This window comes from Pinus tabuliformis, chromosome J (assembly GCF_031772625.1).
Source record: "Pinus tabuliformis cultivar Carrire ecotype Pingquan chromosome J, CPIR1, whole genome shotgun sequence".
NCBI classification, from domain to species: domain Eukaryota; kingdom Viridiplantae; phylum Streptophyta; class Pinopsida; order Pinales; family Pinaceae; genus Pinus; species Pinus tabuliformis.
The window spans coordinates 609,764,350-609,782,888 of NC_142295.1; the positions used below are offsets into that span (position 1 = coordinate 609,764,350).

The 18,539-nt window shown below is 38.5% G+C and overlaps 1 protein-coding gene across 1 annotated transcript in view; it reads right to left on the reverse strand.

Moving 5' to 3' along the window:
* Positions 1–317: 317 nt before the first annotated feature.
* Positions 318–18,539, reverse strand: part of LOC149228439 (NADH dehydrogenase [ubiquinone] 1 alpha subcomplex subunit 13-B-like) — an 86,940-nt gene continuing 68,718 nt past the window's right edge. Inside the window, exons 2-3 of the mRNA XM_089378208.1 lie at positions 734–805; positions 318–613 (exon numbers count right to left, since the gene is read on the reverse strand). Of these exons, the coding sequence (XP_089234334.1) occupies positions 469–613; positions 734–805 (217 nt within the window). The 3' untranslated portion in view covers positions 318–468. The remainder of the gene's footprint in view (positions 614–733; positions 806–18,539) is intronic.

The window sequence follows — 18,539 nt, forward strand, 5'->3', positions numbered from 1 at the left end:
TCTTCTTTCATTTTTCTTTTTACCTTATTTGACATTAGTCAGACATAGGGTTTTTTAATTTTACTTTACCAGTGCAACAAGTTGCAATAATATTGTCAACTGAAAAATAGTACCATCCATTCTGCCTACATCAAAGTAAATCAGGTGATGGTTTCTTGCAAAGTGCACCTTCGTGTTTCCCTTCAACATATGTTTTGCATACTTAGTTATTCGAAGCCTAACATCATATTTAAAAATGCGTTGTAAAATTTTGAGAATAGGCATAATAGAGAGGTCGAAAAAAATGATACCATGTCTTTCATGCAAAGTGCAACTACTCTGTCAGAAACTGTTTGCAAAGACATTCTAGTCTGACGGGGAAGTTGATAGCCCTCTTCACACTTTATTCTTAGAAAGTTAGCAACCAACCACTTTGATCACCGAAGAATTTTATTTTGTAAATGAAAATACTCTAAGGCCTGACAGCTACTACCACACATCAGGTCGAAGCTGGCCTGTTGCAGGAGGCATCCACCTTCCTGAATTATAAACACTCTCACCAACTTTCCAACCGGGGACATCTTTCATTATTTCTGCTTCTTCCGCCAGATATTCTTTCCACGCTTTGACAAATCTGAGATGGCAAAGATGAGGCATCAATAATAATGTCTAGCATAGATAAAAGAGACCTGCCTTATCCATGTTGATCTTGGCATTTAGATACTGCATGAGAAAAAAGCCACAATCAGCTCACCTTTCATCTTCTTCTGCTTGAATCAGGGGAAGTATTGCTGAACGGGCAGCAAATTTCTCCCGCTTGAGCTGACTGCCATTTAATAATAGACAATAAACATAAAAGGGATGTAACAGATGGCATGCGTAAACAAAATTATACTAAGCATCAGAGTGGAAACTCCATTTTCAGGTTGTTAAACTCATCTCCACTAAAGCTACAAAATCCCTTGAGATGATAGTCGTTACAGATTCAATCATTAGAATTAAATAGACATCCAACAATAAGAAATGCCCACACCTACAATCAAACATTGGACAAAGCCAGGGTATGATTATTTGTCTTTCCTGAACAACAGAAAAGCAGTGAACATGATACACATTGTTACTTTAACTCGAGAGATCTACCAACCAAATATATAGATTTACAAAAGGACATTTTTACAAAGCTAAAGACCTATCTTATCCTAATCACAGTAGAATTAAGATTCGAGACCAAAGAAATAAGCAAAATCTTTGCATAAATAAAAGGATATAGATCAATTGTATTAACTATAACCAACTCTGTAAGAGGAAGAATCAACCAGATTTTGTTATAATTTCAAATTTATCACACATCTGAAACTGGAGACAAAATCGAGCAAATAGGGTTTCTAAAAGGACATACATGTCATAACTGCTTCAGAACAACAAATTTACAAAAAGCAAATCTAAACTACAAATTATGCAACTGATTTCAAATAAAATGTCTTTGATATTGACAAACAACAGAAGATTATTTCATAGAAGAAAAGATCTGAGCACGTTAAACATTTCTGCGACCAATAAGATTGCCAGCTGAAGTAACGATATTGTGAATGCATTCCTATTTATTTTTACGTCTGGTTCTGTGTGAATCCCTATAAGGTAAGATCGTTTTTTAATGCAGAAGGGAGTACCAGGAGCAAACAACAAAGAACAAAATGAAGTGTTTAGAAATAAAAATATTATTAAAGGTTTTAACTTAGGTATCAATAAGTGTTTTTCATAGCCCTCTTCCAACTGAGGACCCTCTTCCTCCATATTCTTCAGTATGATGGCAGTCTGCCTTTCCACTGAAACCATTGAAAAATTGCAAGGATTGTCCTAAAAAGACATCCAGTGCAAAACCTGCCACAAGTTGTAGTTTGCAGCTAATTCAACAACTGCACAACAATAATGTATACACTACCATAATGATGTAGGAGTGATGCAACAAATAATAAATATAGTATCACATATTCTTGTTATATTAAGCATGCATATCACTCAAATAGTTATTAAAAGCTGAGCTCTGTAAGGGTTTCTTGCTTTGGTTCTCTGCACCACCACCATGGGTCCTTGTGGGGTGACTCTGGCGATCAGCCCTCCCAACACAAACACTTCAACCTCCCTCACTGTCGACAGTGAAGAATTATTTCGTCAAATCCTCAAGAACATGGTTCAAAAGAAAAATCAAACAAAGCTGTGGAATAGAAATACATCCATCAAGCTGAACATATTCCCACGCTAAAAATCACTATTGTTGTGCCAAGACTTGCAGAGAGAGCTCTCATAGGAAAATTCATCAACTTGGGGCCTTCTCCCGAGTCCAAACGCTGTCGAATCTTGCTCAACTGCAAACTGGAGATCAGTTATCAATGGTAATCTCTCCCTGTCTGCAGAGGAGGATATTTCACTCGATTGCTCCAAAATGCAAAAGCATTGCAATCTCATTTTCAAAAACGGGTCATACTTGATAGGCCTTCAGGCATGTACCTAAAAAAATGGCAACCAGAGGAAGAAATCCCAAATTCAGTCTCTGTATGTGTGAAACTTCCTCACCTTCCTCTCATCCTCTGGGATGGTCCCACCAGCATAGACATAGGAATTGCACTAGAAAGATTTGTTGATCATAGCCAAAAGAAAGCAATTACGTGTGTGCAAGAATTTGCATTGAAGTCAACCTGGAGAAATGCCTTACCAAAACAATCCTTGATATAGAGGGGATGGAAACACACACAACCTCTGGACTATGAACAGTTACAGTATGAATGTAACATATGCCATGGTTATGGACATTTCGGCAAGGACTGCAAGAAGAACCCCCTACCAGCGATGTCCCCCACCTCCAGAGGACAAGCCAGAAGAAGCCCTGAATGCACTCAGATCAGGCAGCACACTTCCGTGACATATTAACAAGTTTGAATCCCTGGCAGTCGAGGAAATAAGTTACCAAGAGATTGTAGGAAAAGAGGGGGAAATACAAGAAAACATGCTCACCACAAAAGAGCATAGAACTTCTCCCCGAGACAGACAATCTTCAGAAAAACCCTCACATCAGATTCTCTGCACAACCTCTCGAAAACCAGCAAGCAAGTCATCCCCCTGACCCTGTCTCTCCCAGAGAAACCTCACCCCTCAGGGTTCAGTAGTGCTTGGGGAATCTCCCTGCCATTCAGATATGTTAACCAGAAACAGAACTCTAATCCTAGAGCAAGAAATTGAGCCAGAAGAATCAAGAACAACAAAATTCAAGGGAGGACCCTCAAGCAAGGCAGCAAGAAACAATGAGGCAAAGAGAAATAAATCCCGTCACCAACCTACTCTGGAACAAGCAGTTGGGCAGGCATCCAAAAAATCAGGCAAAGTATTACCTCGTGAAGACAGAACACTAGCCTTAGATATCAACCTTATTCTGGATGTCAGGGGAAAAAGGGAAGGTGCTTTCATCAAAGACCCATGCCAGCAAATAGTGGATGACAAAATGGCAGAGGGAGCCCTGATTGATATCAAGCCCAAAAATGGTATATTTAGCTAAATTAACAGAAACCTAGGCCTAGGGTTTATTGCTGAACATTTAGACAGATTTATTCTAAAATGTTTATTGTTGTCACCAGAAAAATTTTCCCAAGCATCATTCCATGCACTCTTTTGGATCATAAGCCAATATCTCTCTCTCTCACACCAACGAAACTGGGCCAATGCCCTTTTCGTACAACCCCATATCATTCTGGTCCAAGCCACTTGCAGTGGGAGGAGGTCACAAGGTCCCCCTCTTTCGTCTGGAAACAAAAACTGAAAAACCTCAAGCTAGAGAGGAGAGAATAGACATAGAAGACTACTCAATCCAACTCACCCTTCAGGTAAAAAGACCTCAACCAACAGTAGCTAAAAGCCCCATGGGATGAGGAAGAGTACTGGAAACTAATATTGAGAGGTCTCTGGTTGAAAGGAGATAAAAACAATGAATTCTTTCACAGACAAGACAATGCAAGAAGAACAAAAAATGCAATGGAAATGATCCCTTTACAAGTTGGAACCAATCTTGCATTAATCGTTATCGGGATAATATCGGTGCGAGGAAAAAATCGTTTGGTACAAAAATATTCATTTTTTTTCATTTTTTTTTCTTTTTTTTTAATATCTAAACCATCTACAACATAAAATAAATACATTGACACATAAATATGATAAAAGAACTACTATATACAATGTTTAATATCATTTCTAGTGATAAAATCACACATAACATTGAATCATGTCCTGAATAGTAAGTCCTGACTCCCGAGTCCCAACTCAGCCTCAAAATATCAACAAAAAATATATGTATCTCATCATGTCATAATGTCATATACAATAAAATGAAGAAAATAACTAAAGTCTAATCCTATTGATTTCCTCTGCCCCTCTTGCGAGAAAATGCCACAGCTTTCCCTTTCCCTCTAGATGTAGATGCTGGTGCTGGTGGAGTTGGTAGTGGAGTCTGTTATGCTCTAGAAGCTGAAGAACTAGAAGTAGGAGCTATAGGAGGTAGACCACGTCCTCCACTGGTGGCAAGGGTAGCCCGGGCAGGTGGTGTCACCTGAAAACATTACAATCTCCCAATCCTGAAATCCTAAAAAACTGATAAGTCTGCTGGATTTTGAATGAAATCTAAAATTCTACTTTCTCCATATGAAATCCAATGAGGCCGAAACCACTCTCAAACATCCTGAGTCATTTCATGATAACGTTAAAAATTTAAGTAAAAGGAGAATGTCACTTTCACTTTAAGAATTTAACATTACCATGAATAGCATATCAATACTAGGGCCTAGACTTGATCATTAAGCTGCCCCACTCAAAAAACCAAAAAACCAAAAAAAAACTATATAAAACCTCGCTGCCGCGAAGCCCCGTGATTTTTTTGGTTTTTATCGCGATAATTTCATAAAAATCAGCCAAAAAAATTACCCGCGATAATTTCGTACAAAAATCGCGATAAAATCGTTGTATCAAAAAAATCGCGATAATTTGAATTTATCTCGATTTTATCGCGATTTTCACAACACTGGTTGGAACTAAGCTTGAACTAGAAAGACACAATAGCATAGACAGATCTTCTCTCAAGCATTCCCAAGGTAATCTTTGAAGCCGAAAACTCAGCAATTTTGTCCTCAGTCACTCCCTAGTAGGCTTGGGAAGCATTAAAAGCAATGGAGACATAAAGCCCTGAGACCTGATGGGTTCTTGGCCCACTTTTACAGGAAATTCCAGTACGTTATTCAAAAGGAATTTCTCAGGTTCCTCAATAATTCTAGAACCAAGAAAGAAGTGGGGGTGGTATTAAATTCACTTTCCTAGTACTCATTCCAAGGGAGAAAAATTTATCCAAATTCGACCATTTTCACCTAATCTTACTCTGCAATGTTTCCTCCAAAATTCTGACCAAACTCCATGCCTCCAAAATTAAGAACATCACGAAACTTATTGCAGAGGAACAAGGACAAGGAAGCATCATGAAAGGATTAGACATGACGGAAAATATCATTATGGTGCAAGAAGCCATTTTATAGCAACAGGACATCTGGCAAGTGATATATGGTAAGAAAACTAGACATGGCCAATGCCTTCAATTGACCAAGACAATCTTTTCCTTTATGCAGTTCTGGTAAAATTCATATTCTCTGTTGACATAATAAGCTAGATAAAAGCTTGCATCTCTAAACGTTGGATAGCTCCCCTTATAAATGGGTGGCCCTATAGCTTCTTCAAAGCTTCTCGTGGCCTTTGCAAAGGATGTCCACTCTCATTTACTCGTTATATAATCACAATGGAATCTCTAGTCAGAACTTCGGAAAAAGCCAGGGAAGGGCACCCCCCAGGCATCCAGCTTATTGGAGGCCTCAAAGCCCTAAACCATTGTATTTAAAAAATGACACTACTCCTAGGAGGCACCTCAAGGATTGCAGCCTGCGGTTTGAGATCCACTCTGAGCAGTTTTCTCACGGCTTCTAAAGGAAATCTACACCCAGGCATATGCCAAATATGCACCTAGAGCACTTCACCTTCTATCCTTCGAGAGTGCACAGGAATTTGTTGAGATAACAAACAGAAAGATGGTTTTGAATGGTGATTACAGACTTGGCCCCTTCTTCCAACTCTATAGTATGTTAAAATCCTCTTTTAGGAGGTAATCCTGGAGGAATATCATCAAATACCTGAACATGCTTGCTCAGCAGTTGTTGAATGTCTGCTTTGTACTGCGGCCTACTATTGTTGGGTGTCTTCCGGCTTGTGATCCTGCACTCCACAATGTAGATTTTTGTAGCTATGGTCGGTCTTCATAATATACTTTTTGTATTTATACTAATGAAAAAAAAAATGAATTATATTTGTAAAAGGAAACAAATTATAAGCATGTTCTTTATGCTTGCAAGAAAAATGATTATTTTGTATTCAAAAGAAAAGTTATTATAAAGCTCATTAAAGAGCAGGAAAAATGAAATATTTTGAATTTGAAATTTTATATCCAAAAAGACCAAGTTGGCCCTCCTAAAGTCAGGCCGGCTCCAACAAGGGACGCACCCCTTTGGCCTAAGGGACAACTATATAAAGGGCCTATCCATAGCTAAGAATAACTCTCATTTGTGCATATGATCTAAGGCAAAGCGCGGATTGGTCTCTCAAATGGCTCTTGGTGGCTTGCATATACAACTCTTTGTGGCTCGCATATACACCTCTTTGTGGCTCGCACAAATGGCTCTTTGTGGCTCGCATATACACCTCTCTGTGGCTCGCACAAATGGCTCTCTATGGCTCACATATACTCCTCTTTGTGGCTCGCACAAATGTCTCTTTGTGGCTCACATCTATGATTTATGTCTGAGGCAAAGCGGAGCCGAGAACCTATGGTATAGCCCTGTGGAAAGAGGGCCGAGAACCTGAAGTATAGCTCTGTGGAGATGGGGCCAAGATCCTCTAGTTGATCTCTGTGGAAAGAGGTTGATCTCTATGGCACAATTCAAAGGCATACTTGGAGGTCAATCTAATGACTTTGTTGCAAAGCTTCTTTGGATAGGATGGGGGAGGGTTGACTTGGTCTTTGGAGGTTGGTTGACTTAAATGTATCTCTTGTTGCAGTTGATTCTCTAAAGAGAAGGTTGGTTGGGTTTTTCCCCATGAGGATTTTCGCAGGGTAAATTTATTGTGTTTTTGTGCATTTGTCTCTTTGTGTTCTTATTGTACTAATGAGTGATATGGTTGATGTCTTTCTGTGTAATTATTGAATGATGGAATGCAAATAAGAATTAAAATGATCAAAGATAATTACCAGTATGAAAGACCATGTAAAAAACAACACACAACATACACTACATCTCCATGCCTAAATATGGCATCCATTCTTCTGGCGGAAACAACTTGAGGGCTACCATTAGACATGCCTCTCAATACTTTACTCCCACTGGGTGCTTTAAATTTCATCTCCATTACTTGGTAGTCCATAGTGAACTTTCCCAGTGAGTATAACCATTGAACTCCCAACACTACATTGATATCTACAAGATCGATTACATAAAAATCACTAGTGAAAGTGTAATTACCAAGTATCACACTCAAACCTAAAATTACTCGCGCAATCCAAGGTGTACCCATCTACTACTATCGCGTCAAGACCTTTGAATTCTTTTGTGGGAAGTCCTCTCTTTGCTACTAATGTTGCATCAATGAATTTGTGCGTAGCTACCAAAGTTGTGATGCATTGTCCCTTGATAACTCCCCTGATCCTAAAAGTGTAACACCTGGGGGTTCCTGATAGAGAAGCAATCTTAACTTGCACTCGATGTTTCCTCTCTTCGCAAGGCTTTTCCTCCTCCTTAGTCTCTTCATGGGGTTGTTCTTTCTTTGGGCTGCTAGGCTCGTCATTTGGGGTGGGCTCTTCTTCTTCATTCTCGTCGTCGGAGACTACTTCAATGCAGTGGATTTTTCCTTTGCCTAAACATCGATGTCCTGGCTCCCACAGTTCTTTTGCAAGTGAAGCAAATTTTCTTTCGCCTTAGTTCGCTTCGGGTTTCATCATACAATCTGTCCCTTTTGGGCCAGTCACGTCAAAAGGGTTTCTTCTCCTTATCTTTCTGAGGGATTAAAGGCTTAGACAAAACCTTAGATTTGGTTGTTGCATTTCCCATATCTCGAATCTTCTTAATGGCATCTTGCGGGATTGAATGCCTTAACCCAACCTTGTAGGGATTTGAATAAAGCCTCTGTGAAAAGCATAACTAATCCTTCTTCAGATATGTTTGTCACCATGATTGCGGTTCATTCGAATTTTGCAATTAACTCTTCTGGCGATCCCATCTGTTTGATTTGTGACAACTCTCTGAAGTGTATGTCAGGGTTTTTTTTATCAAATCGATCTATCAACATCTGCGTAAAGTCTACATAAAGGTTGATGTTTGCATGCCGCAACGTAACCAGTCCATGATACCACCAATCATGTGCTTCTCCTTCGAGATGTAGTGTGGAAAATTGGATAGCATTTGTTTCTAACATAGGATTGAGCCTAGAGTAGGTGTCCAATTTTTGCACCCAAGCTCTTGCTGAACATTTAGATGATCCATCAAAAGAAGGGAGGGATAGTTTACTTACCTTGCACATTAGATCAGAATTAGGTTGTCCCCTGGGTCTATTTCTGTATTTGATATTGTTGTATTCTTGAAAAGATATGGCTGCCCATGTATTCTCTTCTAGTGCTACATACTCCTAAAAGTATTCATCAAAGAGTCCATTCTGCTTTGCTGCTCCCTAGGTTGTTGTTGTCTGACTATCTAAAAATTGAGGAAGTAAGGGTATGTGACTCCTCTCACTAATTGTCTTGTTGCTTGTTTCAGTGACATCATTGGAAGAGCCAGGATTATGGCTGCTACTTCCTTCAACACCATCCCTGTTACCAGCATGCAATCCATTGTTACCTAGATTGTTTATGGCTTGGACAATAACCTTTGCCATTTGTTGTTGTTCTTGCATTAACATCTTGGTCATTTGTTGCTATCCATAGAGTATTGCATTCAGTAGGATACCAAGATTTTATTCTCCTTGCCCTGCTCTATCTCCCATGGTTGGCTGATGGGTGTTCCTCTTCCGTCTTACTATTATGCTGCTTGTATCTTTTGGGAGCATACAAGGCTCATGCACTCACAAACTGGCACACAACCTGCTCTGATACAACTGTATTGTCCTGGGAAACTTTCTCTTCTTAGGGCTTCTTTTTCTAGCTAGGGTTTTCAACAAAAAATCAATAGGGTTTCATACATTCACACAATAATAGGCATCTCTTCATAAAATATGTCAATTTTGCAAATAACAATAGCAAATAGTTAGGATCAATCTACCACAAATACCTGATCTATCCAAGATAACCAGAATGTATTCAACCAATTATCTACCAATTCAATGTTGTCTACAAAATGAACCAGAATAATTGAATACTACTAACAGCTACAAAGTCTGAGCTTCTTGCTTAGCTTATTGTCTATAGTTTAGAATATTACAAATCTGTAGAATATTCTTGCCACAAAAACCCTACGAAAGGCCCCACTGGGCTCTATCTCAAAGGTGCCTGAGCTGCTTCAGAATGAGGTCGAGTTGCCTTAGGGGAAGTTACAAAGTGTGCCCCACCTGAATTGCCTCGAGAAGGGGCCAAACTCTACCTTAAGGAGGTCGCAATGCCCTAGTAACCCAACCACAGAGAAAACCAAAAAGATCGTTGCAATTTTTCCATAAAAGAAATCGTCTGTCCAAGGAAGAACACACCTAAAACCACCTTAGATTTGTCTTGAATAGCTTCAACAAGTTCGAGTTTTTCAAGATAGATAACTTCCTGCTTTTCCAGAACAGAACAAAAGATAAAAAGCTTTACTAACTAGGGTGGAATCTTTCACCAACGAAATTAATAGAAGAGGAAAGGGGTCTTAAACCCTCAAAGCCATAGCTCAACAAAACAAATGTTTTTGATTCCAATTTGATGTTGCTAATTTGATTTCCACTCTCTTCTATTTATAGATTTATTCATAAGCTCTCAAATGTAGGGGGTTGTGAGTGCACCCCCAATTTTGGGTGTTTTCCCCATTCAACCCAACTTTTGCCCAACGTTTCCCTAGCATTGGAAAAATTGGGTTTTACCCCTTTATCAAGACTATAGCCTATGGGGTCAGATAGGCTATTTCATCATCAATTTAGAGAGAGCCTTACAGAGCCTGAATGCAACTAAGGAAGCTTAAATAAACACCAAGAGTAGGTTTATGATCTTCCAATCAAATACCCCTAAGAGACCCAAAAAACAGTTGATAGAGCTCAAATACAATCTAAGAAAGGGTTTATGAATAACCAACTTAAATACAAGGGTACATCGTCGTTGATCTGCGGAGGATACACGCTCAAACCTCCACGGATCCAAAGTCGATCCTTTTTGAATCCATAGATCAGAAAGCCGAAACCATGAATCGGGCCCCCACGAATCCAATTTTCCAAGAATCTCCAAAGATTGGCAGAACCATGGATCTAATTTTCGGATCCGTATGGGACGCGGTTCAGCCTCTTGATCCTTGGTGGGGGGGGGGGGACTGTTCCTGTAACTATGGGTTGTGGGGTCACTTCACCCATGAGAAGACTCATGAGGAGGCTCTACATGGCAATTGTTGATTTTCCAAGAGCAATATAAAAGAGCACAATATTTTTGAAATATTGATAATTAATTTTGATGGTGATTAATTATACTTCAAAAATTCAACCATACAAGAACAGTAGAGATCACAATGCACAAAGAGAAGACAAGATTTACCTTGGGAAAACCCACAAAGGGGAAAAACCCAACAACCTTTTCAATAGAGAAATTATTTTGTTCAACAAAACACACACCTAGACCTATGGTCAAACCTTGTCAACCCCTCCAAGTCAAACTGCCCAATCTAATCCAGAATTTCACTTTGCCTGATCTAACCCAAAATTTCAGCCCTCCTGTAGCTGCAAGTTACCCCAATATTTCGGCCCATGCAACTGCCCAAAAATTTCGCCGCCTACAATAGAACTTCCCAAAAAAGTTGCAAACTAGAAGAGAATTTATCCACACATGTGAGCTTGAGAGAGAGAAAGAAATGCAATTAATCTTCTTTTTCGTCCTCCTTGTCCTACTTAACTTCGTTGATGTGCCCAGAAAATGTCCTCTTAAGGAAGTGTGAATTGGGTGTTGGAGGAATGAGGTCGAGCTGCCTTTATATAGTGATCTACTAGGTCGAATGGGTGTGTCCTTTGCCTTGGTATAACTTGTCTTGGAGGGAGGCTGACTTGCAACTTTTGGAACCAAAAAATTCAAATTTTCTTCTTTTAAAAGTCGCAATGGAATTTTGACTCAAAATAAATTTTCTTTTGACTCTAGCATTTAAAATACGCTTTGCAATAATCAATACAAGTACATCAAGTGGCAAATATACATTATGAAGACCGGCCATAGTTACAAATTCAACACTCCCCCTTAATTTGGGAGGTATTCATAATAACCATCATGGATGTTCTCAAGTTGACAAATTTCTCTAAATAAAAGGTTATATCAAATTATCATTAGCGTCATTATCTACTATCAACATCCGCTAGTGGCCATATCTAAGGCAGTACCAAACCCATGGCATTGTCATCAACATATCAAGACTCACTCCTCTAAAGTGATCGATCCTCAAATCCCAAGGCCTCTTGCTAGGCCAACATATTAAGACGTCAACTAGCAAGCACTCGCTCATCCTTCCCGACAAGCACTCTAGGCCAAGACCTCACTCAACCCTCCTTGGTTGGTGATCGGGTCTAGATGTTGAAGGACCTCACTACACCCTACCTGGTGTGTGATTAGGTCCAGATGTTGAAGGACCTCACTACACCCTTCCCTGGTGTGTGATTGGGTCCAAGACCTCACTACACCCTTCTTGGTGTGTGATCAGGTCCAAATACTAACAAACCTCACTACACCCTTTCCTGGTGTGTGATTGGGTCTAGACCTTACTCAACCCTTCATGGTGAGTAATCAAGTCTCCTTTGAGAGGCACTCACTCAACCCTACCTGGTGAGCACTCTAGGCCTCTTGGATCATTCTCCCCTTCGGGAGAATGTCCATCCATGCTAGCATCGAATCAGAACTCCCTCTCAACAAGAGGGGTAATCTCCACAAGCCCCAACTTGTCTCTAAAGTACACGAACTTCTTTCTAGGCAACGACTTTGTTAGAACATCAAATATCTGCTCATCGGTAGAGATGCGCTTGAGCCTTATCGCTCTCCTTTGTACCGTGTCACGAATGTAGTAGTACTTGACCTCAATATGCTTTGACCTATCATGGAACATGAGATTCTTTGAAAGCTTCACACAACTATGATTATCATTGTATATCACCGTCAATTCCAACTCTTGGTCGAACAATCCTGCAAACAACTTTCAAAGCCACGCTACTTCTATACATGTGTTATTTGTTGCAATATATTCTGTTTCTGCAGTGCTAAGTGTGAGAGATCTTTGCTTCTTGGTCATCCGAGATATCATCGAAGAGCCCAAACTGAAGCATACGCCTGAAGTGCTCTTTCTATTATCAGCACTTCTTAACCAGTCAGCATCTGTATATCCATAAAGTTGTACATCTTTGTTTGCAACATATCTCAAACCATAGTTCACAATACCACGTAGATATCTCAGAATGTGCTTTGCTGCAATCCAATGCTCATGTTTGGGTTCCACCTGAAACTGGCTCAACATGTTAACAACAAAGCAAATGTCTAGCCGCGTGTTAACCAAATACATCACGAACCAATCAATCGTCAATACATAGATGGATCTACCAAACTGATTTCGGAGCCTCCTAACTTTAAGTTAGTCACCATGGGAGTAGCCATGGATTTACAGTCCATCATGCCAAACTTCTAAAGGATCTCAATTACATACTTTCCTTGACCAAGGAAGACTTTGCCAGGTTTTTTCCATACTTCTAGTCCCAAGTAATAATGCATCAACCCAAGATCCTTCATATCAAATTCAGAAGTCAATTGCTTCTTACATTGAATAATAATAGGCTTAGCGCCTGTCAAAAATAAATTATCAACATAAAGTAATAGAATCATAGGTGCATCCTTCACAACCTTAAAATAAAGGTTTGGATCGGCATCGCTCTTGGTAAATCCCAATCTTATCAGATAATTGCCAATACGAACATACCAAGCTCTTGGAGCTTTTGCTTGAATCCATATAGGGCCTTCTTTAACCTGCAAACATGAGATTCCTTTCCATGCACTTCAAAGCAGTGTTGCGAAAATCGCGATTTTTTGAGTTTGGCGATATCATCGGCCGATTTTTACGTGAAAATATTTTTTCACAAAAAATCGCAATAACTTGAAAAAATCGCGATTTTTTGGGAAAAAATCTTTGGGACAAATACAGAAAAAGAAAACAAAAAATAATAAATAATAAATAAATTTCAGACAATGTTTTTGATGAGGAGGAGGAGCAACATGAGGAGGAGGTGACACAACCTACCCAGGCTACCTCTTTCACCAGTAGAGGATGTGGTCTACCTCCTGTAGCTCCTAGTTCTTCAGCGTCTAGAGCACAATAGAGTCCACTACCAACTCCACCGGCATCTACATCTAGAGGGGCAGAGGAAATCAGTAGTATTAGACTTTAGTTGTTTGGTTCATTTCATTGTATATGACATTATGACTCATGATATGAGATACATTATTATATTTTTTGTTGATATTTTGAGGCTGAGTTGGGACTCAGGAGTCAGGACTTACTATTCAGGACATGATTCACTGTTATGTGTGATGTAGCACTAGAAATGATATTACACATCTTATATATTAGTTCTTTTATCATATTTATGTGTCAATGTATTTATTTTATGTTGTAGATGCTTTAGATATTAAAAAAATTGAAAAAAAAAAAAGAATATTTTTGTATGTTAAGATTTTTTCCCGATTTTTACCGATTTTTTTCTGATTTTTACAATTTTTGCCCCTCGCCGATAATATCCCAATAACGATTACTGCAACATTGCTTCAAAGCCTTGAAGTTGCTCTATGTACACCTCTTCCTCAATTGCACCAATGAGGAAAGTAGTCTTCACATCCATCTGATGTAAAGTTCATCCCCATGAAGCAGCAAGAGAAATAATGGATCTAATGGAGGTGTACCTGGCAAAGGGAGCAAAGGTCTCATCATAATCTTCTCCCTCTTTTTGTAAGAACCCTCTAGCCACAAATATCACCTTGTATTTATCAATACTTCCATCTATAGTATGCTTGATCTTGTATATACACTTGGAAGTCACTACTAGCTTCCCTTCTGGCCTTGGCACAATCTCCCAAACATCATTCTTCATAATAGATTGATATTCTTCATTCATGGCCTCCTTCCACACTTGTTGACTAGTTGTTTCTTCATAAGTAGAAGGCTCTGCATCAATCAAGTTAGTCATGAGAGTTGCATAGCTAGAAAACCTTTTAAGGTTTCTTAACTTTTTGGATGTGCCATTAGGAGCTACATGTTCTTATGCTTCTTCCAATGTAGATCTAAGCCATGTTGGTCTCTTTTTGATTTTAGTCACAACAACTAGTTCCACCGGTTTACAAGGCTCTTCAGGTCTTTCTGTAGAACTTGAGTGCTCTTCCGTCGAAGCCTCCTATTTTACTTCATCATAGTTATCCATGGAGACTTCCTTGACTTCCAATATGCAACTTTCTTATCGAAAGTGACATCCCGATTGACCTCAATCCGTCGCTGCTCTAGAATGTAGACTCTATAGACCTTTGATGATTCACAGTAATCAACAAATATGTCTTTCTTTCCTGAATGTTCAAGCTTGTTCCAACCCCTAGCTTTCGTCTAGAGAACGCTTCTACAGGAGTCATGTCTTCCAAAATTCAATGAGGACTTCAATTTTGAATATGTACAGTTATCAATGATGCTTCTCCCCATAAGAACATCGGCAAATCTTGATCATGCATCATGGCCTTAACAGATTCTTCAATGGACCTGTTCTTTCGTTCTGCTACACCATTTTGTTGTGGATTATAGGGAACAATCAACTCCCTCTTAATCCCATCTTTCTTACAGAAAGCTACAAGTTCTTTTGAGGTGTACTCTCCTCCATTGTCAAATCTCAAAATCTTGATCTTCTTACCTATCAAGTTCTCCACTTCAGCTTTGAATTCCTGAAACCTTGTGAAGACTTCATCCTTGGTCTTCATAAGATAGATCCATGTCTTACGAGAGAAGTCATCAATAAATGTCACATAGTACAATGAACCTCCAAGTGATCTCACAGGCATCGAACCACACACATCAAAATGTATCAAATATAAGACTTCTTTAGATATATTGTCACTACTTGGAAATGGTTTCTTGATATTCTTTCCAAGTGCACAACCTTTACAAACACCTTCATGATCTATTTGCAATTCAGGGACACCTGAAACTATTTGATTCAATTCAAGTAATGCTCTATAATGAAGGTGACCATATCTTTTATGCCATAGCTCACTTGGATTGATTTCATCATGTACTAGGGCTTGAGTTGGTTGACTCACAAGTCTATACAATCTTCCTTCATGAATCCCAATAACCCTAGCATTATCTATACTAGAGCCCTTGGACCATACAAGTACTTTTCCATCCACAAAAGCTACTCTATCTCCTTTATCTTCTAAACATGAAATAGAGACTAGATATTCTTTTTCAAACCTAGTACATATAGAACATTGCTGAGATGCACATTATTACTAGATTCCAGCTCTATGGATGCCTTTCCAACTCCTTTGACTACATAGTTATGGTTGTCTCCAAGCTCTACCCTTTGGGACAACCTCTTTTCCATCATGCTAGAGAGATTGCCACAATCTTCGGTCATATGTCTTGATGCACCACTATCTACCAGCCACATGTCATCATCATCTGCAATAGAACCTATTACAGCAAAAAAAGTAAAAGAAGTTTGTCACCTTTGGGCTTCTTTGGGTGTTCATCTTCAACATTAGTTGTGAAAGCATGTTGTTTTCCCTCTCTTCTTGTTGTTAGTCATTTCAGGACAATCTCTCTTAAAGTGTCCAAATTTCTGACAACCATAACATTGAATCTTTGACATGTCCTTCTTCCTTTGGGGAGGAGGAGATCTTTTTCCTAACTTCTTGTGTTGAGAGCCAAAATTCTTCTTTCCTTTGTTCTTGAAGTGAGTTGTAAGTGCTTGAGAAGCTTCTTCCTTCTTATCTCTTGACATAAGCCTTGATTCTTCTTGGGCACAAGAGGTCAATTGTTCAAATGAAGGAGCTTCCTTCCAATTGCTTATATGTGTTGCAAATGCATCACATGATCTAGGTAGACCATTAAGTGTTGTAGTCACAAGTTCGTTCTCAGAGATAGTTTCTCCAATTGCTTGAATTTGATCCTTTATTTCTAGATAAACCATTAAGTGTTGTAGTCACAAGTTCGTTCTCAAAGATAGTTTCTCCAATTGCTTGAATTTGGTCCTTTATTTGAGAAATCCTTACAAAATATGAAGCTACAGTGTCATCATTCGTCATCGTCACATCACGAAGTTCATTTTTCAAACTCATGGCTTGACCAACATTCTTGATAGTGAATAGATTGGTTAGGGCATTGTACATCTTCTTGGAAGTATCAAGCTTTGCAATGTAGGGAATAAGATGATCTCTGATGGAGTCCACAATAAGACTCATAGCAGTAATGTCATCCTCCTTAAACTTCTCCTTTCTTGCAATATTTGTTGGTTCTACAACTTTCCCTGTCATGATATCCAAAACTTTGTTCTTTGCAAGAATAAGATCAATTCTAAGTTTCCAAGCTTTGAAGTTTGAGGCTACTTCCAACTTGTTCTCAGATTTCATACAGGAAGCCATGGATGTGAAGCAACAAGAAGGACTTCAATAATAGAATATCAAAGTAGGGTTTCTTCTGTTAAAATCTGAAAGTTCTATGCAAAAATGTAAAAATACTTTGCAGAAACTTGAAAGTTCTATACAGAAAACTGAATGTACTTGCATAAAATTGAATGTACTTTGCAGAAAACTGAATGGAACTAAATGTACTTTGCAGAAAGTTGAATGTAATTTGCAGAAAAATAAATGTACTTTGCGGAAATTTAATGTTCTATGTTGTTACAATTACTTAGAATGCAAATTTCTTCTTCACGACTTTTCAGATTAGCAATTGTAGATAGAATATAAACTTAAGGATCATATGAAGACAGTCAAGCACAAATATGAGACATTGAGAGTTAGGTCCAATGACTAAAGAAAAACCCACAAGGGGAAAACCCAAATGATTCTTCTTCTATTAGATTTTTTCAATTGTTCAGCAGAGTACAGAGAGAGAGAGAATGAGAATGAATAAAGTCACCAATGTTTGATCAACTTGCAGCTAAAGTGTTCTTGCTCTTTGCTTGAAGATCTCCTCATTCTCTTGATCAGATCTTGTCCTTTGCACTTGCTCCAGCACTTCCATTGCTCCTACTTTTCACTTGCTCTCACACTTCTCTTGCACATACTCAACACTAGCTCTCCTTCTTCACAATGAACATGCTACTCTCAACTCTCGCTCTTTGCTTGAATAGATGAAAAATAAGAGGACTTACAAAATGAATTCATGCATTGAGCCAATAATAAGATAATCAAATTCCATGAGGGAGGAGTTACTTGAGGAGAAGTGTAACTCATCCCAAGAATAGAGAGAGAGGTACGCTTGTCTTGAGGAGTTACAATCTGAATTAGGGAGAGAGAGAATTACGCTTAATCATGACAGAATATTTGGTGAGAGTTACAAATCGAATTGAATGAGGGAGTTACAAGTGCACTTAATGAGGAGTAACACTTTTGTCATACATTGAATTAGTGAGAGAGAGTTACATTCTCTTAAGTGTGGAGTTACTATTTTATTCCAAGGGAGAGGTTCAATCATGGAAAATTTTAGGGGCTAATGTTCGCCCAGTGGGCTAATTTTCCATGATTTGTCCCAAAAAAAGATTCGCCAATTTCCAATTTTATAAAAGACGATTCGCCCAAATTTTAGAATATAAAATTATTTTACCTTAAAAATCGCCAACATTATATAGAGACTATATATAAAATAATTATAAATTTGATTAATTTTACAAATATATCAATAAAAATTTATAATTTTCATATTAGGGATTAGTGAGATTCGCCAATGTTTTAAACTTCAAGAAAATTTTCCATCCTTAAAATTTTCCTTGGGTTCAATTTTCCAAGTAAGAGATTCTCAATTTAATTTACTTATTCAATGAGAGAATTCGTTTTTATTAATCCATTAAAGGTGAATGATTTTAGACTATTTTATAAATAATAGTATCATAATAATAATAATACTAGTAAAAATAAAAATATTAATTCTTGACTTGTATAATCACGATTGATTTGGTTTTGTCCACGAGGACTTGGATAGACAGTGATCGGGTGCTCTGTTAAGGCACTCCTTGATGTGAAACCATTGGTTCAATTCCCCACT